Here is a 25,947-nt window from a genome sequence, read left to right as displayed (position 1 = left end):
GATTTACTGATTTATTTCAGAACAGTGTTTTTTCACTCAGATTACAATAATAATGTCCAGCTTCTACAACAACAGTCATTCACAGAGATCAGAATCACACAAAATTAAATGCACACCGACAGACAGTTTTATAGTCACCAGTGAGCTTCAAGTGTATGTTTGATGGAGGAAAAACTTGGGGGGAAAAAACCTTTATACTTAGGGAGAAGAAATTGAGGACGTCATCGCCTACTTCAAGAAGAACAACCCTGCTCACCCTCAACCTACGTCCAACCGTCAAGTGAGCCTGACTCCAGAGGACATAAGATGGAAAGCAGAGACCACAGTCATGATCAAAAAGGTGAGATAGCAGCTTGACTCTTTAGAAAATCTACCTGATAAAATACCTGAAACACAAACTGTCCGATAAACTCCTTGTGTCCCTGCTTCGCCAAGGAAAATGTCACGTGTTACATAACATAGTGGTGTTTTGTGTGCTATATGACATTTAATAAAATGTTAATTGAACCCATGAAAGCAGTTTCTTATTGGAAAAAAAAACCCCAACATGGACCCAGTATGCAGAGGGGACAGTCTAGCAGTCTTGTCTGTCCTCCTCTGATCGGGTCTTACCAGCCACTGAAAGGCCAGTTTTAGAAAGAAAGCAGTTTTAATGCATCTCATATAATCTCTTCTTTATAATAGTATTGTATACCTTTCCTGTGAATGCTCCATTCGAGGATATTAATCATATTTTAAATGTGTTGCAGATGTTCGCTGTTGATTTACGGGTGAGCACAAGTTTCAAACCATTAAACAGTCAAATTCTCAGGTTTAATTTTAGACTTTGCAGAGACAGCTGCTGCCTGCTGTGGTCTCAGGAGAATAATCCACTTTCAGATAAAGAAACGAAGACTTCTTTCAGCAGTTTCATGTCACAGGGTGAGAAGGAGGAGGAACCTGGCTTGGAAATATTTGGTAAGTTTGGGGAATTAATGTCTACAAACCAATTTTGTGCCTAAGGTGGGATTTCTTAATGCAATTTTGGTCATATTTGCTGGAAATACCCAGCTGTGTTTTCTCTTCAAATATAGTACAACGTAAAGCCTTTATTTTGAACACTTTGTATCTACTTGGACATAATTGTTTATATGAGTATATGAGTTTGATGCATTTATACAAGCTTTTGTCTATAAAGAATGAACACATCACATGCATATCACAAACATATCACAATAACATAGATAATATTTTTCATTTGCATTATTGTTTTATTCACCTTTACCTTTTGAAATCTCTTCAGTCATAGTACATTTCTCAGTTTTTGATCCTTCAATTAAAACTTAGTTCTATCACTGTAACACTCAATAATGAAAATGATCTATGATGAATAGATTTGACTTCTTGTGACTTTACTGTGAAATATATGCAAATCAGCTTCAATACATAGATCTCAAAATCTCAATATTTGTTGCTGTGGTGTATGTTGATATAAAGAAAAGTCTGGATATTGTGTTTTTTAGTTTTGTGTGCAGCTGCTCCATTGGTTTCAGTCACAGTGCGTGCTTGGCGCAGAAGTAAACAGCAGAGTCCTCTACTGTCAGGCTCTGGATCTGGAGGTACTGGGTACTGCTTGACACATCTTCAGTCATGGTGAAGCGACTCTGAAAGGAGCTGCCATAGATAGCAGCATTTGAACCTGAGTTCATCCACCCGATCCACTCCAGACCCTTTCCTGGCTTCTGTCGTATCCAGGAAAAGTAGAAGCTCGTCATGCTACCACCAGAAATGATACACGACATCTTCACTGTTTCTCCAGGTTGTTTCACCACGGGGGAAGATTGTTCCAGCTGGAGCTCACTTGAAACTCCTGGAAGCAACAAAATCATGGTCATTATCCAATGTAAAAGGAGTCCGAAACTGAAGATCAAGTTATTGTCTCACCATGAACGGTGACAACAAACAACACAACCCAGAGGAGTCTACTCTTCATTCTCATTCTGTGATTTAGAAAAGAAAACTATCTTCTAGTTTTAGATTGTTGTTTCAAATATGTCTCAGTCTTCCAGTATGAAACCATAAACTGTTTGGAAGGTGGTGACTATGGGCTTATAAAAGAGGAAGAGTTTGCATAGACGTCCCTCTGTAGGTTTATAAAGGGAATGCAAAGTACAAAGTTGGTTCAGAGTTTTAACTTTAAGCACTGCAAACATTTCATCTTCACTTCCACAGTGTCAAATTTGAGTTCACATGACGAAAAGTGTGACAATAATGGCCGTTGATTCAATAGAAAGCACCAATTGTGTGTCAACATTCATGAATTTATTATTCTTCACCTTGAAAGTTGGATTCATTTGGTTTGATACCAGGTTCATGTGCATTAAAATGACCATCTTCCCACCATTATCTATGAAACCAATATTTTTTATTGCCAAAGTTTGGGGATGAGGCTGCATTTGGTTCATGGACTATTTAATCAGAGAAAGAGGTCACATATGGCACCTTGCAGATTTTCTTAAAAAATAGATAAATAGAATAAAACAATTCCTAGTCATTGTTTACACATATTAAAAGTTTATGTCATTTTAAAGTAGAAAACAACAGTACTTCATACCAAAATATAATTATTGTTTTCACTTCATTTTGATGACCTTATGTTAGTAGAAAACAAATATTTGTACCATTTCATTTCAATTTCTTTTAAAAATTGTGAAAAAAGCAATTATAGGCTAACACAAATCAGAAGACAGACTGAAGAAAATAAGAACATTCTGCCATTTGGTGGAATTAGTCATTTATAATTCTAACTCAATTTCTACAACTGCCTTTGGTCATGCTCATATATATGTCAATGTGTCTGGCTGTTATTCATGTATTCGTCTACAGTAAATGTATTAATGTGTTACACGTTTGCATTCTGCTGAGTATTTGTGCAGGTCTGTTGGTGCTTTGTGTGACTGTGGGCTACGCACACAGTAGTAAACAGCCGAGTCTTCAGGCTGCATGTTCTGTCCCTGAATGGTCACAGTCCCAGCAGAAGTGTCTCTGCTGTCGCTGAACTTGCTCTTCAAAGCATCATTTTGGTAAAAGCCTCCTCCACCCCACCGGTGAAATATCCAGTCCATCGGTTGTCCTTCACGGTGTCGGACCCAGCCTGTTGCATAGCTGTTATCTGTGAGAGAATAACCAGAGACCTGACAGGTGACGGTCAAAGACTGTCCAGGCTGCACAACCACTGACTCTGGCTGGGTGAGATCAATACTGGACACGCCTGTGAAAACAGAAATAAACATGATCTCCTATTCTTCATTGTTTCTATCTGTGTGCTTGTACTGAAAGCTCCTTACAGGATGCAGCTGTCAGCAGTAGTAGAGCCTCAGAGATCATGGTTGTTGTCCAAGTTGAACTAATGTGATCTCTGTTGTCGTCTCACTCACACTTAGAGATGCACTTCCTTTTAAGTCACCCTCACTTTGCATGGAGTCAAATTAATTCAGTAGGAGGTGTTAGGATTCATCATCTACATTCACTACGAGAGCGTTGAAACTTTCATTTACATGCCAGCTCCTACCAACACTTCCGTTAATGCCTATTTTCACTAATACAGTTTTGCCTGCCTTGTGGTGTCTGAATTATCCTGAAAGATTGAACCTGAGTCCTGAATCCAGAACAAACAAAAAAAACACACTTAACAATGCACATGTTCATAACATGTCAACAGGTGTCTGATATGATGGATATGAAAAAAAGCTGTTTTTTATTGCATGAATTTGCCTCAATATGAGCCTCCAAATAAAACAACTAACATACTAACAAAAAGATTTGGTGTACTTATTTTGTGCTTGTATTGATTATTGTCCTCATAAGCACTATTCATTCTATTCTATAGACTTTGGACTAATGTGATTACCAGTCTGCTCGGTACGAAATAAGACACAACATTAATCTCGATTTTTTAGTCTCATTCAAATGAAATCAACAAGAAAAACTAACAGATTTGAGAGTGGAAGACTTGACAATTACTGCAATCCAGTGTTCATTTTGTTGTAATTCTAAAGTGCACAGAAAAATCACTTTGTCTTGAGTGTGAAGGAAATTGAGGACGCCATCGCCTACTTCAAGAAGAACAACCCTCCTCACCCTCAACCTACGTCCAACCGTCAAGTGAGCCTGATTCCAGAGGACATAAGATGGAAAGCAGAGACCACAGTCATGATCAAAAAGGTGAGATAGCAGCTTGACTCTTTAGAAAATCTGCCTGATAAAATACCTGAAACGCAAACTGTCTGATAAAATCCTTGTGTCCCTGCTTTGCCAAGGAAAATGTCACGTGTCACATAACATAGTGGCGTTTTGTGTACTATATGACATTTAATAAAATGCTAATTGAACCCATGAAAGCAGTTTCTTATAGGAAAAAAAAAAAACACATCATCAACTTATCTTAATCCTACTGAAGATAGTGTTGGACAATAAGTAGAAGGTCTTGTGTTGGGAGCAATTTAAATCATTACAGTCATTACTGTCCTCTTTATGGACCCAGTATGCAGAGGGGACAGTCTAGCAGTCTTGTCTGTCCTCCTCTGATCGGGTCTTACCAGCCACTGAAAGGCCAGTGACTGGAAGCTGGCAGGGACTTGATTAAGGACTTCTGAACTGCTTTTGCATAGACGCTTGGATTCTTTTCATAACCTTATCTAGTTTTTATTATCATTATAGGTGTTTGTACGACGTGAACGGCTGTCAGAGATATTGACCTCTTGACTTTTCAGAAGAATCGACTGGGAAATTTGTATATGTTTTATTTGTGTCACTTACAGCTGGACAATGTTCATTCTGCCTTTATCTGTGAATAAGTGGCAATAATGTTCATGATGAGTGTTATTTATTTGGTATTGATCAGTTTTGTTGTCACGTTTCCAGGGTCATTCTCTTAAGCCAACATGAACAAGCAGAGTCAGAATAGAGTCATTCTTCTCAGGGTCTACTGAGACCGTGATGTTAGGCACCGGGGGGGGTTTTTGTACAGATGTTCAGCTGTCTTCCGTCACTGTGAGGATCGAGCACAATAGTACACAGCTGAATCTTCTGTCCTCAGTCTGCTCATCTTCAGTGACACTCGGTCAGCGTAGTTGTCCCTCGAGATGATGAAGTAACCTTGAACTGATGGAGAGTAGTAACGAGTGTTTCTGATACCCATGTCCAGCCATGCAACACATTCCAGTCTTTTTCCAGGAGCCTGTCTGATCCAGGCAAAAGCTTCGCTGGTAGAGGTGAAGCCTGATGCTTGACAGGTCAATTCATGAGATTCCCCAGGCCTTTTAACTGCTGGTCCTGACTCAATGAGAGTCTGGCCCTTCACACCTGTTAAAGGAAATGCAAAATAGTCATAAGCAACAACTGTAACGTCTCCTTAAATATAAATCTATCAGAAGATCAATGAATCTTGTCACCTGCAGCGCAGGTGGTTAAAAGCAGCAGTCTGGTCCACCAATCCATCATGATTGTTCTCTGACTTCTTCTCTGCAGTCAGATAAGTAAAAGTAGAAGTTAATGTTTTGCATTGACTCCTCCTTAAGTTAAATACAGAGCTGGGTTGGCTCTGTCTTTATAATCAAAATACAAATACATTACATGTTGCCGCCATGTACATTAATGCGCTGCTGGAGGGGGGTGCAATGGAGAACGTTTTCAACCTTCTGAAACTGAGAAAAATACTGTTTTGCAATGTACACACTGAACTGAGCCAAACGTTTGAAGCAATAATAGTGACCTGGTGGAGGATAAAGAACTTCCTGAGAAATTGCTGGTCTTTTTTTCTGTGTGATGTTTGATTCAACATGCACGCAAATAGGAAGGGAATCTGTCGAAAATATATAAAAGCTCATCCATGCTTTTATTGCTAATAATTATGGACGCAGATTTAAAAAAACCAAAAATTAAAAACATCTCATTTTGGGAAACGGTTTGATATTTTTGATGATGTATTATTGAATTTCATGACGTATGATAAAGATTTTGCTTTGTTTTTTCACCTGTACTGTTACATTGAGGCACGCTGTAAACTGCATTCTGGCATTGTACTTATTACCCAGTGTAGCAGTGATTCCAACATACTGAACGTACTGAAATTGTAATCCATTGCAAGAGAGACCTCAGATGGTGGATCAGAGAGGAACGTGTTTTTGTTGAACTCTCTCTCTTCTCTCTCTCACTGTGTCTCTTCTGGCACAGTAATACACTGCCGTGTCCTCAGTCTTCAGATTGTTCATCTCCAGATACACTTTACTGCTGGAGTCATCTCTGGAGATGGTGAACCTTCCCTGGACTGACTGGGAGTAATAGATTGGAGTACTTGATGTGTGTACCAAGGCAATCCACTCCAGATGTTTTCCAGGAGTCTGTCTGATCCAGTTCCAGACTGAGCTACTGAAGTCAAGTCCAGATGTCGTGCAGGTGAGGCGATGAGACTCACCGGGTCTTTTTAAGACTGGTTCGGATTCTGTAATGGCCCAACCTTGAGCACCTCCTAAAAGAACCAAAACGACCATGAACAGTATCAGATCTCGGTAAGCCATGATGCTAGTGAGAGTCTCTGTCTTCAAATCTCCAAAACCCTCTTAAATATGATGTAAAACTGAATCCCAGTGAGAATTTGCATAGACCCAGCTCCTCCTACACATCCAGATTTCATAATCAAATCTAGTGCTACTTCAACATATCACATATTCATGCGCAAGTCATAATCCCCGTTTCTGTGTATGACATTTAAATAAATAAATAAATGAATATCATAACAGATTACATGTATGATAATCATTGCTTTCGTGTGTGTGTGTGTGTGTGTGTGTGTGTGTGTGTGTGTGTGTGTGTGTGTGTGTGTGTGTGTGTGTGTGTGTGTGTGTGTGTGTGTGTGTGTGTGTGTGTGCGTGTGTGCGTGTGTGTGAAGCTGTCGCGTCACATACAGAGACAACATGATGATTGTTGGAGTGTTTCAGAAGTGGAAAGAGTAGAGACACATCAAGATCCCAAACAGATAAAATTTAACGAAGTTCAACTAAATCAATAGTCCAAATAATAATTTCAATATTAGAATAAAGGTTTAAATCACTAAAAGTGCTTTTGACGTTCAATCGAAGAGAGGCTTAGTTGAATATTGAGTAACACTGACCCCTGGTGGCTCAAATACTGAAACTGCAGAATATACATTAATGTTTCATAATGACCGGCGCAGTTGTTAGCTCTCTCGCTTCACAGTGAGACTGTTGGGGGTTGAAGTCTGACCTAGGACCTTTCTGTGTGGAGTTTGCATGTTCTCCCTGTGTGTGTGTGTTTTTACAGGTACTCAAGTTTTCTCCCCCAGTGCAAAAACATGCACGTGAGGTCAATGCCCCGAGGTGTGAATGTGAGGTTGTTTGTCTATATGTGCTTACCCTGTGACAGACTGGCAAATCAGAGTGTATCATTGCTTCAGCGTAGTGTCAGATGGGATCAGTTTCAGTCCTCATAGACAGTTTAAAATTGGTATAAATGATGAATGAATATGTGGCCATAATGGGATTCACAGTGAGTTTTACAAGTATATTGCAAACAAATGCAGTCTTGGATTGTTCCTGTTAATATTCTGTGTTGTGAGCTTGACTGCAACTGCTGTGAATGATTTCTAATGTGTTTTTATGATTAAGTAAAACCAGAAGAAACTTTAGATCAGTTTAACAGTGTGATTCGTTGACCCACCACATAACAATTTGTACTGCAGGATATTGTACAGCTGCTCTGTCAACTTCAGTCACTGTGTCTCTGGCACAGTAATAAACAGCCGAGTCTTCAGCCTTCAGACTGTTTATCTGCAGAAATAGTTGCTGACTGCTGTCGTCTCTGGAGATGGTAAAGCGGCCTCCCATTGATTGAGCGTAGTATTTGCTGTTCGCATTAGTTATAGTGGCAACCCACTCCAGTCCTTTTCCAGGGGCCTGTCTGACCCAAGCCATCCAGTAGCTGCTGAAAGTGAATCCAGAGGCTCTGCAGGTTAATCTGTGGGATTCTCCAGGGCTTTTGACAACCGGTTCAGATTCAGTAAGAGTCTGACCATCAACACCTGTGGAGACAAACAATTAAATCGCTGCATGTAGTTACTTTCTAACTTTTTTTTACACAAAGTCAAGACCAACTCCACTTTAGAAAAGCTTCACCTGCCCAGCAGACAGTTAAAAGTAGAAGTCCTATCTGATAGTCCATCTTGGTCAATCCTGTGTGCGTCCTTGTTCTTCATCAAAGCTGCTGTTAGATATGTAGTCGGATCCCAGACAGGATTTGCATTGACTCCTCCTCCCATCATCTTAACCCTTCACACCTGTGAACAGATCAACATCTTGTTTGAATCATGATAAAACGTTGAAGCTCAGGAGATCAGTGCTCCTGATCCTTTTTTGATCTCCTGAAGATGAATTCTTGTAAATATGTGATAGGAAGATCACTGTATTTACACACAGGCCTGAAATACAATCATGTGACTGATGAATAAATGTTTTATTTTTTTATATCCATTTTCCTACAATGTCAAACATTATATTTCAATACAAACAGTGAATCAAAGTTGTGCTGATGGGCAATGATAATGTATTTACATTTTATTTTAATATTATGTTAATGTCACTATTTCATCCAATAATTTGATGCCAATTCCGCTACTGTTTTGCATTTATACTAGTTTAAATAAAAGGTTTTCATATTTTCACGGTGTACTTTAGAAAATAAGCGAATTACTTTATCCAGTCACTCTCTCGCATACAACAGAATAAAGACTCCAAGAGACAAACTGCAGCATGAAACCTTTTTGTTCCAGCACATTTTCATTATTATGACTCAAAGTACATATTTGTTTCTTTGAAGAAGCAATAATAGTTTGTTGGATACATTAAGTTTTAACTTAATTATATCAGCATTTGAGATACATCTTGAAAGTATTCTGAAGTTAATTAAATTAATGAAAAATACACTTTACAGAAGTAAAAAGAAAGGTCCTTTGCGTACAAGCTTGAAGGCGTGACCACGGACTACAGTGGGATTTTGTGCAGCTGTAACACTAACGTCACACAATGTGTCTCTGGCACAGTAATAAACAGCCGTATCCTCCGTTTTCAGACTGTTCATCTGCAGAATCAGCTGATTTTTGCCGTCGTCTCTGGAGATGGTGAAACGGCCCCGGACTGACTGAGAGTAAAATCTCCTGCTACCGCTGCTGCTGTCATGCCAGGCAATCCACTCCAGTCCTTTCCCAGGAGCCTGTCTGATCCAGGCCATATAGTAGCTGCTCAGTGTGATTCCAGAGCCTGTACAGGTCAGTTTGTGGGACTCCCCTGGCATTTTTACCACAGGATCAGACTCAGTCAGAGTCTGACCACTTGATCCTGTCAATACAAAAGAGAGCGATACATTTGCGGTGTGTAAGCAATATACTGACATAGAAAATCAGCGTAAGTTTTTTGAAATGCTTCACCTGCCCAGCAGATAGTGAAAAGCAGTAGTCTCAACGTGCTGAAGGCCATCGTGTTAAACTGCCTGTTTACTGCCATCGGTCATTCTCTCAGCAACCAGTAAGTAGAGGTGGAAGACGTGTTTTGCATTGACTCCTCCTTATGTAAAAAAAATCGGCTTTAGTTTTGTAATTTGTATTTGTGTTCAGGGCAGAACATATGAGGGATAATTTCATTTTAATATTGATTTATATATTCATTCATGTTTTGATTTATTGATTTATTTCAGAACAGTGTTTTTTCACTCAGATTACAATAATACTGTCCAGCTTCTACAACAACAGTCATTCACAGAGATCAGAATCACACAAAATTAAATCCACACCGACAGACAGTTTTATAGTCACCAGTGAGTCTCAGGTGTATGTTTGATGGAGGAAAAACTTGGGGGGAAAAACCTTTAAACTTAGGGAGAACATGCAAACTATGCACAGACTGGTCACCAAGCCCAGACTCAAACTGGGTATAATGTCACTGTAAGCAAGAGAGAGGATGTCTGTAAGAAAGAAATGTGTTTTATCTGGAGTTTGAAACATGTAGATTTTACACAGCTGGTGAAACAAATGTCAGTTTATATATACATAAAAATCAATTACATGATAAACTTTCACAGTAAACTAAATAGTTGTAGAGTGGTGGAAGGACGATATGAGGGTGACAGTGGAGCTGTGATTTCACCAATGTTCAGCTTGCTTTTGTGTTCAAATGTCTTTATGGATCAGTACAATTCAATAGAGCCTTCCCTGTCCAGCAGATTGTTAAAGCAACAGAAGAAGTCATTGATCTTATTCTGTAAGGGGCAGAAAAATAATCAGCTCTTAATGGTGAAGTGATTTTTTTGATGGGTGATCGACTTGTTAAAAATACTTTGAGTAATGGCCTGTCAGAAAATAGACTTTACTGATGCAAGAGTACTAAGACTGATGAAGATCTGCTGAGTTGTGATGTCTTATATTCTGTGAAATGTGTTCGTGTAGTTTTCTTGCATTTCTGAGTTCATATGCAAACATGTTTATCACAGGCAAGATGATTCATACAGTAAATAATCCCCCTGTCAGCATTCTCTTGGTTCTCTGGTTGTGGTGTTGTAGCGCCTCTTCTGGTAATGTCATGTTATACAGTAAGTCAGGCTCAATGGGTTTTTTGCTTCACCCTGTTGAAGGTTTGCATCACTGTGTCTCTCGCACAGTAATACACAGCAGTGTCCTCGGGCTGCATATTCTGTCCATTGAGGGTCACCCTTTTGCTGGAAGGATCTATGTCAATGCTGAACTTGTTCCTCAGTGAGTCTTTGTAGTATGAGCCACCAGTATATTTGCTCCCGATCCACTCCAGCCCTTTCCCTGCAGGCTGTCTAATCCAAGCTGTGTAGTAGCTGCCCAGAGAATAGGAGACCTGACAGGTGATGGTCAGACGTTGGCCAGGCTGCACAATCACAGAGGCCGGTTGTGTCAGCTGTTCACATTTCACATCTGTAAAAATATGAATGAAAATGATAAAAAAAAAACTTTTAAAAGAATTAAATAAATGATCCTGACAAATTGCCCGATCACACAGTAAAGACACATGAACTTTGTGAAAGAAGGAGAGGACTCACAGGAACCAGCTGCACAAAGCAACAGGACGGCAACAGAAAACATGGTGGAGGGTGAAGCCGATGTGCAGCAAACTGTCGCGAGAGCTTCATGTTTTTATAGCTGAATTATGCAGAACGCCGCCGTTTTTTGCATAGAGTTGATCAAACTGGTGTTATTCAATGGAGCCAGTAGAAAACAACATTTGCCTACTCTGTCTGTTTTAATGCATTTACTGTATTAGGAGATTATGTATTGTTTATTACTCCTTATTGGTGCTATTATTACACACATAGCATTCACAGGAACAGCTTTCTGATTTGTGCATGGTGTACACAGCTACATTCAACTCACATTGATAAAATATTTTTGAAATACCTTTTGTTGTGATTATTATTCTTCATACTCATAATGGAAATATTAGTAACAAATAATAGTTGGATTTAGAATTTGAGGGGCAGTGATGACATCCATCTGGCAAATAAAAAGTATAATCTGTAATGTTCATGTTTAGTGAGTAGAAGTCAGAACAATGAACAGTAATTCATCAAGCGATCGGATGTACTGGTAACACACATTAAAGTAATTTCATAGTCAGATTCGTGCTGAACCTGTGACAATCCAATCACATTTTGAACTGAAGCATTATTTCCTCTTCGTGCCAAGAGCACTTACACACTTATTTCCTATAAACATTTCAATTAATGCTGACGTGTGTTTGTTCAATCTACATGTTTGCATAGATAACCATTAATGCAAATGTGTTATAGCAGATGTTTGGGGACAAAAATACAGATACTTGGAGGTTTGACTGACAAATGTCTACTCAGGAACTGAAACAAACACAAAGGAACTTGAGAGGAAAGGAAAGTATTTATGAGCAGCTTTTGGTGGTGGTAGTCACTCATCTGACATTTTCTCCTCTTTTCCCCAGTTTGAAGTAAAACGTACTGATGACCCTTAGTGGTGAGGTGGCGAGCGTTTTCTGCTCACAGGAATTCAGATGGAATACAGGCTGCTTGCAAAACTCATCTTGAGCTAATTAAACACACTCCACTCACTAACCCGTTGCTAAATATCCTGACTGGTTGTAAATTGTTCATGGTGGTCATGTCTTTCATTTCTAGTAGAAGATAAATTCCATGCTGGAAGGCGTATTGAATTTTGAAAACATTGCATCATATTTTCATTTATATGTTTTCTCAATTTAGGAGGAAAATCTAAGTTTATGAAAAACAGAAAAGTAAAACATAATATTCGAGCTTCTCTGAAACTACTCACTCACTCATGCATATTCAAATAGAAAAGTTTTCTGATCTAAAATATTTATGCACTTGAACAGAGTTCATTCCTGATGGTGATTTAAAATTGATGTAAGACTCCTTCTTGGCCTATATTTGGAAAAATCAGTACAGCAGGTTCTTGAACAGCTTCTAAAAGGGCTTTGCTCACTATGTGTCTAGCACAATAATAAACAGCTGAATCTTCAGTGCATAGACTGTTCATCTCTAAATACACCTGCTGTTTGCCATTGTCTCTGGAGATCGTAAACCGCCCTTGAACTGACTGAGAGTAGTATTTGTTTTGGCCAGAAGGCTGACTGATGAAAGCGACCCATTCCAGTCCTTTTCCAGGCGCCTGTCTGACCCAGTGCATTGCATATTCACTAAATGTGAATCCAGACCCTGTACAGGTCAGTGTGTGTGATTCTCCAGGGTTTTTAAAAACGGATCCAGATTCAGTCAGAGTCTGGGCGCCAGTACCTGTTCAGACAAATGAGGAAGACTGGTGTGAATATTACAGTCCTTGCAAAAGAACTAAAATCAACATAATCTGGCAAAAATGTTGACTTGTCACCTGCCCAGCAGAGTGCCAGAAGCAGCAGTCCTCTCACCAAGTCCATCATGTAAAAGTATGTATCACTGCTCTGATTCTGTGCAGATAAGTAAGAGGGACAACTCATGTTTTGCATTGACTCCTCCTCAACATACACACACACACACACACACACACACACACACACACACACACACACACACACACACACACACACACACACACACACACACACACACACACACACACACACACACACACACACACACACACACACACGATGTGCAGTGGTTCAATGCAAATATAAAATGTTTGCCAAACGTGTTGCAGGCAATAAAGTTTTATTTATTTATTTATTTATTTATTTATTTATTTATTTATTTATTTATTTATTTATTTATTTATTTATAATTTATAATTTATAATTTATCTATCTATCTATCTATCTAGTTAGTTAGTTAGTTAGTTAGTTAGTTAGTTAGTTAGTTAGTTAGTTAGTTAGTTAGTTAGTTAGTTAGTTAGTTAGTTAGTTAGTTAGTCAAAGACTGTCCAGGCTGGACTGACATTGAATCAGGCTGAATGAAACTGACACCGTCGACACCTGTTGAAATAAGAAGCCACCATCAGTTTCATCGTTCATGTGATTATTCAGTGTTTCTGATCTGTTTATGAGTAACTGAAAACTCCTCACAGGATGCAGCTGCCAGCAGCAGTAACGCCGCCACAGAGAACATGACGGAAGCTGCAGCTGAACTGTTGTGCGCTCTTCCGCCACACGGCTGCACCCTTTAACTCCTTATGAGGCGACAAAGGAATTAAAAAAAAAAAAAAAAGAAGCACAATTTCCATAGGGATTTTAACAAGACATGTAAATCATATTAAAATCTATTAAATTAAAATGATTTCCTTATTATCTGTGCAAATGGTATGCACTAAAGCAACAGATTTAGAATTGTACCTTCACCATGAGCATGATGGAGGGAAACATAGTGATTAAATCAATTTTGACTCAGTTATGAGCTGCTACTCTAAAGCCATTTTCTGGACATTTCTTCCCAATAACCCAAAACACTGGAGTGCTTAGCACAGTAATACAATGCAAACCTCTGTGAGCGTAAGTCCCAGGTAAATCTTGGCATTGTTGTTATTTGTGGTTGTTTCTACCTTGCATAATTAAAACTTGGGCAGGGAAATAGTTCAACTTAATCTATTTAAAGAAATCAATGCCCTTACTATTTAAGAATCAAATAAAACAAAAGGTGCATTTTGATTCCCTAATGATTTGTTCATGTAACTTATAAATTAAGTTCATATTATCAGTTTGTTTGGTCTCCAAACAGTAAATTATTATATTATAGTCAAGACAATTTGCGAGCTCCTCCAGCTCAGTGGAGATTAAAAACCACCGACCTTCAGTAAGGAGGCAGTAAAAACTTAAAAACTTCTCATGAAATCCCTGAAGAAATCTGAAAATCCAAAATGGGCCCTTATGTACACTTGGATTTTGTTTGTTTGTTTGCTGTTATTTTAACGTTTAAGTCATCTTATTCCCGCACTGAATGGAGATTGTGGAGATAATGATTCAAATATTAGATTCAGTCCGGTTGTTTACCCACAGGCCGTCTGATCCAACCATTTCAATAACTGCACTCAACAAGAGACCAGACAGCTCATAGTCACAGACTCACGCAGGCTGGCTTTGCCACTTGTTTTCTTCTACAAAAGAAAAATAAAATCTGATGGTTTTGGACAAGCTTCCTATGTGATTATCAAGTTGTGCATTCTGACCTTCAAGTTACTGGTTGGATGCCATCTTGGCAGTTTATACTCACGCGGTATTCAAGCCCCTCTAAGCTGTGATTTTTGACCGTCAGAAGTTTTCTGTTACTGGAATTTGAAGCATTTTGGAAAGAATGCACATAGTCAGAGTAAATCAAACACTTCAAGACAAATCAAATTTCTTTATTATGCAAAATTTGGGAGAAAAAAAAACCCAAGATGGTCACGAGCTTTATCAATTTAGTGTATAAATGTAACTTCCTTGTAGATAAAAGCTACCCTGTGGTCAAAATAAAAACTGCAATGCTTGTTCCATCACCAGCGTACCGATAATACTCCCTTATATTTACAGACACTTCTGTTTAGCTAAACTTTACATTTATCAATGATAAATCACATTTTCCCCACAAAGAATCAATACATAACATTAACGTAAGTAATATATAGTAAACAAATTGTATTGTTTTGTTTTGTTTTATACCTCTGTGAAACCAACAGCCGTGATTTGTGGAAAGCACCAAATCTACAATTACTGAGCAAACTAGCCTTACTTTAAACACAACAGCACGCACACTAAATGGCTTGTTGGTTCCTTCTGTCCATCCATCAATGCATTACTTTAATGGATAGACACTTTACTGCAGCTGCTATAGTATCTATAGTGAACTATCGTATCTAGCATACAGGCTTCTCCAGTAATTTGACTTTCTGACAAATGGCAGGAGATCCATGTTTGTTCATTTCTTTTTGCCTTGCTTCCAGGGCATCAGGGTCATGAGCAGGGTGCAACAGAGCCAACCAACGCTGTTGAAGACAAAAACAAAAAAGAAAAAAATGAGAAGAGAACGGCAGTCAGATGAATCCAAAATATTTCGAAGTGTTAATGTATTTTTGCTGCTACCTCTTTGAGGGAACCCTTGGTGAGACAGATTTGACCAACAACCCAGATAGGTGCCGCAACCACAGAGGACAGAGCTATGGCCCAGCCCAAACCGTACGCCCAGCCTGGGAACGCTTCCCCCCTCCTGGACGTGAGCGGCTTGTAGTCCAGAAAGAAGAGGGTAAAACAAACCTTGAAGGAAATAAAAGAGGAAAAAAAACTGAATGAGTGTTGAAAACAAATGAGTCATATTTTCTGTTCTATTTTCTTTTGTATGCGTGTAGAGAGAAATCAGCCTCACTCTGAACCTCGTGCGCTCCGACTGGAAAGTACAGACGGCAATTTTGTTTGTTGTAGTGTATCATCCTCCAGCCCAGGTTTTCTAAAAGTCAAATGGGAGGGAGAGCTTTCACCTATCAGGCTCCTCTCAGGAGGAACCAGCTCCCAGTTTCAGCGAGAGAGGCCGTCTCTGCTTTTAAGATTAGGTTTGAAACTTTTCAGTTTAATAAAGCTCACCGTTTTGGCTGCTGCGGGCCACCTTGTACCGTTAAGCTGCGATAGGTTTCGAGTGCTGGGAGACTTTTATTGAACTGAGCTCCTTTCTGTTCTCACTTTCGACACAGAGATGTTTCAAGAATTTCCCTAGAATCAATAAAGCATTTCTATTCTATATTTTCACTACTGCAAGTCTGTCAAGATTCAGTCCTTCACCTGTAGTCTGTTCTCTCTCTCTGTAGCTGTGACAGTGGAACTGAAAGTTCTTGGTCTGAGCCCCCATCACAATGATTTATGACCATCCAATGTTGCTTGTTGCTCTCAGTGCCTGCCCTACCATTTTCTCTCTTTCTATGCCTTACCTCCAAAGAGAATAGCAGAAAGCCACCCACTCCAAGTCTAATTCTGCAGTTTTCTTCCTGTTAAAAGGGACTTTCTCTTTTCCACCGTGGCCCATGTTCGCTCAAGTTTGTTTTCTCTCTGTAAAAGTGCGTCGTGATAACTGCATTGTATTCGGTGCTATATAAGTTGAATTGAATTAAACTAAATTTAATTTAATTTAATTGAATTGAGTTGAATCATCTTCCTCACATTACCTCACATCTCAGTTACTAATTAATTGTTATGAAATGTTTTATGTGCAGGTCAATGAAAATATGATAAATGCATGTGACCCATTTATTTAGTTTGCAGTGTAATAAATTGCTTCATAGTTGATCCCTATTATTATGGCATAGTGTTTGAAAAGATGAACAAAGACGTAACAAATTATATTGCACACACTTTTCATGTGACATAGTTAAAACTGTGTGGGAAAACTTTTTAATATGAAATTGCTGTTTAATTCAATTAGGAAAAAGCTTTTTGAAACTTTTAAAGCTAAAAATCAGTGAGAGTGGTCCAGTCACAGATATGCATTACAAAGTCTCCTATTCATTTACTCACTGTTATTCTCCTATATCCTGCTTTGTCTGAAACCAAAGCAGGTCTTAATGGTTAATGGCTGTTAACTCACAACAGAGAGCAGAGGGGTGAAGTATCGCCAGCACAGGATGAAGAAACGATGTGGCTTCTGTCCGATCATCTTCTCAACCTCATCACCCATCCGCTCAGCACCTGTAGTACAGTTTTGATATTAATACTGACAAAAATCAGATTGTAAAATATCTGAGATTGGACAGTTTCAATAAAGTACATTTTAACTGAGCAATACACAAAATTGCACTGCAAGGGCAAATTAGAAAAAAACCTCTGCATGTGAAAACACACACACAACTTTACAGTGGTACTGCTTACCAAAGACCCACCCTGCAGCAAGACACTGCAGCAGGCCAACAAACAATATGCTCGCTCCACTGGCACCATAGTAGTCAACCAGCTCAAAGAGATAGATTCCCCCCTGGACATCACAGGGCAACAAACATGCTTACAGTAAACACTCTTTAAATTAGTCTTCCGTTACAAAATAATCAGTGGGCATGAGCTTCAGGGTTAGTACTTCAGTGACGATGGAGAGCTGTATGGTGAAGCAGACCAAACAGAAGAACAGGAGAAAGATCTCTCTGCGCCAGGGTCTGCGCATCTGCCTCGGGAACATGTCGACCACTGTTGATATTATAGTCTCCAAACCTGTGAACTGAGACACACATTAAGGAGAATGTGTCTTAGTCATTTCTTTATGCAATAGACGGATTTTGGGGACTCCAACAGTATCAATTGAGTTTTCTTTGCTATCATGCAGTATGACCTCGGTTTTATCAGAGACAGTGAATACTTGGGAGCAGTAAACACTGTGCGGTCTTACCACTGTGTCCAGCCCCAACAGAATGAGCATGATGAAGAAGCAGGAGGCCCATAGCTGAGGAAGAGGCATCATGGCTACAGCCTGAGGAAACGCAATGAATGCCAAACCAGGACCTGCCAGGACATTAAAGTGGTTTTCAACAAACCTATGATGTGATGGACATTTTCAAAATAAAACCAAGCCTTCAAGTTTTAAGATACCTGAATCGACCACTGCGTCGATGGGAATTCCCTGACTATGGGCCATGAAGCCCAAAGTTGAAAAAACTGCAAAGCCAGCAACAAGGCTGGTGCAAGTGTTGAGTGCACACAACCACAAACTGTCCCTGCATGTGAAAGGAACAAATCAGAGTGACACAGGACATTAGAGTTCAAGGTTCTATCTAAGTCGTCAAAAACCAATTTAAGAGGTTACACCAGGGACTCGAAAATACGCCAAAAAAAATCACCAGAAGAGTGGCAATCACATAGCTTACTTGTAACAGTTGTTTTTCTCTTTGTTGTAGCTGCCCAGTGTGATTATGCTTCCAGACGAAACACCATAGGAGAAAAGGACCTGAGAACAAGCATCCATCCACACCTGGCGAAAAAAGGTGAAGGGAAACACAAATGATCTCGTCATATGTGGGACTGCGACTGGTGGGTAATGTTCAATGTTTGCTCGTCTGTAACAATCGTGTTTGATTGTCAAAAACAAACAATTATACTCTCTGCATTTGAAAACGGTCTCCAAATAAATAAGCAGGACATATGAAATGCTGCAGGCTTTCGCCCACCTGAAGCTTCATCAGATGAGAAGTGTCTGGATACAGGTAATAGACCACACCCTGCCAGGCTCCTGGCAGCGTCAGTCCCCTGACCAGCAAGATGACCAACATGACATACGGGAACACAGCGGTAAAATAAACAACCTGAAATCCCAATAAACACAAACAAGATGAGAGGATAACGCTGTTATTATGTCATGAATACACCACAAGTACTTGCTTATTCCCTTATGTTTCCTTGTTTTATAAATACAAATCAGATAAAGAACAAAAAGCAACAATCAGCTTCAAAAGTGATCATTGTCAGAAAATAAAACATCAAATGTGTAAAAAAGATTCTGGTTCAGGTTGTAAATTAATCTCTGTATTAATGTTGGTAGACCTTCCCGGTGGTGCGAACTCCTTTCCAGATGCTGAAGTAGCAGGCCAGCCAGCAGACCAGCAGACACAGCAGCAGCTCCCACTTAACCGAACCAAGATCCGCAATTCCCGCAGACATGGACAGCAGCTTCCTCCTGTGTTCAACAAGCGGACAATAAGGAGCATGACTATCAAATTTGAACAATGTCTGCCTGCAGATCTTCATCTATCATGTCGCTGAGGAAGAATTAGAAATTAAATGGTTAAAATATTCAACGATCAAATAAGTGTTATAAGTGATGATGTTTTATTTTGTACTCAAGTTGCGCACATTAGAAGCAACATATTGTTAGAATGTTTAACAGCATTGCGCCATCAAAAAGTCAGAATATGAAGCGATAACTTACGATAATAAAATGTGTACCTTAACAGAGAAACCATTACAGACCCCTTGCAGCGGTCTCCTGCCATGTATAAACAGATCAGTAGAGCAACACGGACTCACTCCCAAAACTCAGAAACTGAAGACCTGGTGAAATTTCCAGATTTCCAGTCCAGCGTCATGTTGCCACTTTGCCCTGTAGTGTTTATTGAAGTGATTTCCACACATTTGTCTGTTGAAATTCAGAGAGAAAAATCTGCATTTCAATTGTAAGATCGCAAACCAGTGAAAATTTTGTCCAGTTTTTAAACAGGCATTTAAATGGTGTCGATGAAATTGCTCGTAGGGGCGAATGTGAGGCGTTCTATGTCTCTGTATGCGTTTCCCTGTGATGAAATGGTGGAGGTTTACCAAGCCTTCGCCCATTGTCAGCTGGGATCAACACCAGCACTCTGCAATCCCGAGTTGATTAAAATGGTACGGACGGGCAGATGGATTGAAGAATTCAGAATTACACTGGACCTCAAATTGTTCTTGTGGAAATATAATGTTATTCTTATTAAATTGCTGTTAAGTGACCAATAAAAATCTCAGCAGTTCAACCGAAAGAGATTTAATTTAAGATTTTGCATTCAAGTGTATATGTGACTTTTCTGCATTGCAACTGCAGGAGTTTAATCAAATTCAGTTAAGTGTTATTTGCAAATTGCCAATTGCATTATGGTCATCTCACAGCACCTAACATTCAAATCATAGAGTGTGTCTGTTGGGGATTCAGATTTCACTTGTATGGGCTGAATAACACATATTACTGTAGGTCACTAGAAGTCTGTGTTGTATAGAGTATGTTTTCGATCACACCTCATGGTAGGATTATATAGTTACTCTAAAAATGATAGCATTATAGCAGAAATTGTGTAAGTTACTGAAACTGATGTAAACATGTTTCAAAGCAGGGTATATATACAATTCTGTACCAGTGTTCCATGGATTGTTGCAGGTGGCCCAGGGCAGAGGATCTCTGAAACAGTAGATGAGGTACAGGAGAGCCCAGGCCAAGATCACGATGTAGAATCTGGAATACAGCTGGATCACAATGATAGAATAACCGGCCCCTGGAAGTTAAACACACCCCAAAAAAAACAAACTTACTTTTCCATGTTAAGACCTGGCAAACAGAATTTGATATAAAAAAAAAGGCAAGTTTACTTATGTGACACCATTTAGGTAAGGAAGGGTGTTTCACAATGAAATATAATAACGACATTAAAACAAAGCATTAATTAATTTATTTATTTATTATGTTTTTATTTTATTTTATTTTTATATTTTATGTATTTATTTGGACATGATAGTGCATATTAATGTACAAACAATCTCATTATTTTTCACCAGGTTGCTGTAAAGAAGCCGGATTCAGCGCAAGTTTAATTTCCGTTGTCCCACATATAAATCCATGCAGGGTAAAAAACATATAAAAACAATGTAGTGAAACAAAGACAATGACGAAAAAATAATTCTTAAATGATAATTAAAGATCATAAAAATCTATTGTATGAGTGAAACAAAGTAATGATCACAAACAGCAACACCCCTCACTGCAACGCCACTACCTGACTCTAAAACGTGTCCCTTGTGTGTGGAATTTTTCTTACATTCTCAAGGATGTTCAGAAGTTCCCACTGCAATCTCTTGGATTGTCCCAGTGCCTATTATAATCTCCCACTGTGATACACTGCTATCGGGAGTGTACAGGAGGACGAGTACAGGACACTGACCCAGGACTTGTACAGACTAGGACATTTTTACCCAGTCCTATGGAGACGATCTGGAGGCTCTGGTGGATGTTGCAAGCTCTTATGTGACTTTCTGTAAGGACATGATCATACCATGGAAATGTATTAAAGTGTTCCCTAATAACAAACCATGGGTCACAATAAGTGTCAAATCGTGTCTAAATATAAAGAAACAGGCTTTCACAGAAGGGGCTGCAGCTACCAAAGACCTAAAGATTGAGGTTCTGAAAGCAAAACAGAGCGACAAAAACCTCCTGGAAAATAAAATGGCCACAAATAATATTGGTCATAATCCCCAGAGCAGCAGCCAGATCATGTTAAATGATTTTAATTCAGAAAAAGATTGCAAATGCTCTTAATAGTTTTTATAGCCGTTTTAATTCCTCTGATTTTAGTGGGGACATTTCAAACTTGAAAAAGACTGAGGGACGCTGAGCACTTTGACATTGATCTTTGCGAGGTCAGAAAGGGTTTTTGCATAGTGAACATAAACAAAAGCCAGGGTCCTGATAATATTAGTGGTCGCCTTATTAAATCATGTGCGAATGAACTCAGTCCTGTATTTCAAGTCATTTTTAACAAGTCTTTGGAAACACAGTACGTACTTTCTCTCTGGAAGGATGCCATCGTGATCCCGGTCCCTAAATCCAGCCGTCCTAAAACTCTGAATGACTCCAGGCCAGTTGCCCTCACCTCAGTAATAATGAACTTGTGAGGATTGTGATACTGAGGGAAATTGAACACCAGCTGGATCCAATGCAGTTTGCATCCAGGCCAAACAGAGGAGTGTAGGACACTACTCTGACCCTACTAAACATGATCAGAGAGGGCGGAACCAGTCACGGCCCAGTCATGACTGAGTTTGTACAGTGGTGTGAAGAGTCCCACCTTCAACTGAATATATCAAAAACAAAAGATATGGTCATTGGCTTTAGAAAGCAACAAGACAGGCACACAGTCACTTTGATTAAAGGCCAGAAGGTAGTGCAATCATATAAATACCTTAGGACCATTATTGATGATAAAATAGACTTTGAGGAAAAAGTCGGTGGCCATCAGCGCCTCCACTGCCTCAGGAAACTTGCCTTTTTTGCTTTATTGTATTTATCCATTTTTAGCTCTATTTATTATCGTGACTCTTCATTGAATGCTCATATCCTGGTTTATGTTAGTAACTGCTATTTACCTCTGTGAGGTTTTATTGTGTTTTTTACTGTGGTTTTTCTTCATCTATTTTTGATCTTATCTTATTTATTTATCGGAACATTGAGCTCTTGTCTGTCTTGCCTCACTCGACCAATGAATATAATTATCATTATTATCTGCTTGTTTGGTTTATTGTGTGTCTTTATTTGTTATGACATGCCAAGCAGTCACAAAACCTGTAAAACAAATTTATCCATGGGTACTAATAAAGTAAAGTTTAAATTTCTCTCTTCCCCCGCCTCTCCCTCTGCCTCTCTCTGTACCTCCCTCTTGTCTTTCATTGAGAGCCTGTTAACTTCTTTTTTTTTTGTCTCAGAGCAATAAAAGACCTACTCCAACCTGTTTCAATGGGTTGTATGTGACAAAAACAACATAAACAACATTGTTCAGGAATGCTCAAAGGTATGTGTAATGCGTCTGTGAAAGCTAAAGGAATCATAGATAGTCTAATAAATAAAATATTTTTCCTTTGGCGTTACCCAAAGTGGAAGGAAAATGATACATGGTTTTAGTTTGTTTTTATTTATTATTTTACAAAGAAAAAAACTGAAAAGTTCAAGTGATGTAAATATTTTTTGAAGCCACTGTGTATAATTAATTTCCCTAGCTATATACCTCTGTTTGACACAATCAAATTACATATTTTTAAGTTTTGGTTACTGAAGTGATTTATTACCTCACAATGTCCGGTTTATTCATCTTATATTTGTTCGCAAATTAAAAAAAGAAGAGGCATAAGTAAAAAACGGCAGAGATCAACTTTCAAGTGCAAACTACTGCAGGCAGTTCAGTTTATTTAAGTTTGTTTTTTCCGGGGCCGTTGGTACTGTGAGAAAAGCAAACATCTTCCAACAGTGGAAGAGCTGCCTCGGGGAAGCAGCCGACCATCATTTTATCTATAGAGAATCTTTTAGACAAAATATAGCTCAAGTGTTTTCAATGTTAAAAACGGAGCCCTTCCCATCCCCTACAGACTGAAAAACCTTTCATCAAGTCTATGTCAGGTCTCTGTGTCTGCCTCTATGTGTCTCACCTCGTGTTTCCAATTAACCTATGTTCCACTTGTCTTCACCCCTTCCTTATGTATTTAAGTTCCTCTCCCGCTGTTGTTCTTGTTGGATCGTCTCGTCAACGTGTCTCACCTCTTGTCACCTTGTCGCTCCTCTCGCCTCGTCGCCCTTGTGTCTCCTCGTGTTCCCTGGACTTTGTTTTTAATTAACCTGTTTTTTGCGGAACTGGCTGAGTCTGCGTTTGGATCCACCCTGCATAACCCTGACAGTCTACGTCACTTGGCACGTTTCATAATAAACTGACCCTGATCAACATAGTCGATTCAATGCACAAGATCAGCTAATTCTGCCATATTTCTAAGAAGGCGGAGGTTGATCAGTACCTGCAGGATTTTACTAAAGCTAACCTTTGACACTGTGGTGGAATCTTAATCGCCTACATGGAATGCTGATATTTCCCAAGGACAGACAGGGACAGGAGCCTAAAGAGACAGTTTACCAAGACGAGCTCTGACCTTTTAGAAACACTCGAGGAGCTTATCAGGTCAGAAAAGAATAATTGTCATTGCTGCCACAGCCCGCAAACAACACTGTGGGTGGAGGTGTGCAGTGGATCCTGTTACAAATGTAGGACAACAGAAGTTGGACTCAATGGCTCCCCTGTGTTACTGATGCTGATCATTTCGGGACAGTGGTGTGCTCAAGTATCACTGACTTGGAAGTATTTTAAAATGAAGAGTTGGGATGCGTCTGAAACTGATGCGTCAAGAAGAAATGTGATGATCACCTTGTGCCATCGGGCAGATCTTGGTCCAGCAGGTGATGGTACCCTCCTGAGTGTACTGACCAATCACAGTCTCCAGGATGTAGAGCGGCACGCCACACAGCAACGCAAAGAAACAGTAAGGTACCAAGAAAACCCCTGTGCACACAGACACAAAGGAGGAAATTGTCTTTCATGCATTATTCATTTTTGTTGATAACATGTTTTCATTTCCACTTTTGAAATTGCTCACAAATTTGTAAAAAAAAAAAAAAAGAAAGAATGTTACAACTTGTAAATGCTATCAATTAGGCCATAGGTAATTTTGACAAACCCTTTTAAATAAACTGCAGGAAATGACCATTTGTAGAATTATATTATTGCATAAATTAACAGTTAACACATTTAAAGGAATTTGGCCACGTAAGGTTCTTCAACTCCTTGCTTCACTACTCTAGAAAGACAGAAAATTAATTCACAATTAAATAAATTCATCTGAAATGGTGACATTTTTTTAATGGTTGTTTGTTTTTTCAGGCTAATGAAGAGCATCTTTGCATGCTGTGAGATCACAAGATTAGATTCAAATGTGGCCATTGTACTTGTCAGGCATGTTTAGTGAGTTCTCATTTGCAACAACACAAGAACTAAATGTGACCACCTCAAGAATATAAACTAGATTGGAGTGCTGGGTATTTTTATCGCTCAGTAAAAGCCCAGGATTGATTCTAATATATCAGTTTAATATCAGGTCATAGTTAACTTTGACATGAAGTGACTCAATTATTTCAGATATAAGGTTTTGCAAATAAATGTTTACATGGTCCCTGACAAAAGAACTAAATTCAACTAAACAAATCAAAAGAAGATACAAATATTTACTACGTGTTAACTTGTAGTTTATTTGGCAGTTTTAAATTTGGTCCCTATCTACCCCCAGCTCAACTTTAAATAGAATATATGAGCTTGTGGTACCAGTGAATTTATATACATGATATAGTTTTAGAGATTTGACTTGAGCCATGTTTCTAATTGTATGTACACGTGAAAAATAGGCTTTAAAAAAATGTACGTATGTATATATTCATAACGTATTTTGATTTGTGTGTCATCGTGAGACAGGATGAAATGCAGTAATCATGTGTGCCCCAGCTTACCTCCTCCATTCTTAAAGCACAGGTAGGGGAACCTCCACACGTTGCCCAGGCCCACTATGTTTCCTGCCGATGCCAGGATATATTCCCTTTTTTTGGTCCAATGTTCCCTCTTTTCCTGGACGGTCTCCATTCTTGTGTTCACACTTCAGGCAGCTGCTGACTAATACAGCTTCACATTCCAGTGGGTGTGGTCGTTACAAGTATCTTCCACCTGAATGTCATGTGGGATGAATGAGACAAGTACTTGAACCAGCAATTATTAACTGTCTTTATGATCAAGCTCAAATTAATGAGAGTATTTCTTTTCAAATAATATATTGGCATGTTTGTTTTATATTTGAAAGGAGAAGTTTGCTCAAAACACACAATGTCAGGGCCACCCCGGACCAAATGGGGAAATTATAAATACTTTACTCATAACGACTAGTTTGGGGGCTCGTCCGGGATCTACATCGGGTCTCAACGCTGCACAGGAAGTTTTATTTAGGGTTGCAAAGGAAAAAAAACACCAATCAATTGAGCAAGGACTCTGCTCCAACAGAACTTCAGCCGAAATCTCTGCCATGACCTCGGTGAACATGGTTTATGTGAGCACCAGTTGCCAAATGACTCCAGAGGAGTTTA

The 25,947-nt window shown here is 39.1% G+C and overlaps 2 protein-coding genes across 5 annotated transcripts in view; both read right to left on the bottom strand.

Annotated features, from left to right (window-relative positions):
- The window catches only part of LOC308124457 (immunoglobulin mu heavy chain-like), an 86,124-nt gene that overhangs the window by 49,525 nt on the left and 10,652 nt on the right, over positions 1-25,947 (bottom strand). Inside the window, exons 1-2 of one of the 3 annotated variants that reach the window (XM_080487445.1) lie at positions 11,113-11,181; positions 10,689-10,987 (exon numbers count right to left, since the gene is read on the bottom strand). The exons of 1 other annotated variant lie outside the window; for it this stretch is intronic. In XM_080487445.1, coding sequence (XP_080343571.1) covers positions 10,689-10,744 — 56 coding nt within the window. In that variant the 5' untranslated portion in view covers positions 10,745-10,987; positions 11,113-11,181. Of the gene's footprint in view, positions 1-10,688; positions 10,988-11,112; positions 11,182-25,947 lie in introns of those variants that run through there. One more of the 3 variants, XM_080487444.1, reaches the window with a different exon arrangement.
- LOC308124458 (sodium- and chloride-dependent GABA transporter 2-like) lies at positions 14,857-25,552 on the bottom strand. Of its 2 annotated transcripts, none has more exons than XM_080487449.1 (14): positions 25,324-25,552; positions 24,191-24,325; positions 20,369-20,506; positions 19,515-19,623; positions 19,032-19,164; positions 18,659-18,793; positions 18,359-18,462; positions 18,084-18,208; positions 17,884-17,996; positions 17,578-17,715; positions 17,376-17,478; positions 17,095-17,195; positions 15,606-15,776; positions 14,857-15,508 (listed from the first exon to the last, which is right to left on the bottom strand). In XM_080487449.1, the coding sequence occupies exons 1-14, from the start codon at positions 25,451-25,453 to the stop codon at positions 15,380-15,382; spliced, it is 1,764 nt and encodes a 587-aa protein (XP_080343575.1). In that variant the 5' UTR covers positions 25,454-25,552; the 3' UTR covers positions 14,857-15,379. The 2 variants fall into 2 exon arrangements, with proteins under 2 accessions (XP_080343575.1, XP_080343576.1); XM_080487450.1 differs by having other exon boundaries at positions 19,539-19,623.

Source organism: Lipophrys pholis (assembly GCF_963383615.2).
Source record: "Lipophrys pholis genome assembly, chromosome: 19".
Taxonomy (NCBI): domain Eukaryota; kingdom Metazoa; phylum Chordata; class Actinopteri; order Blenniiformes; family Blenniidae; genus Lipophrys; species Lipophrys pholis.
This window is presented reverse-complemented; position numbering and strand designations above follow the sequence as displayed.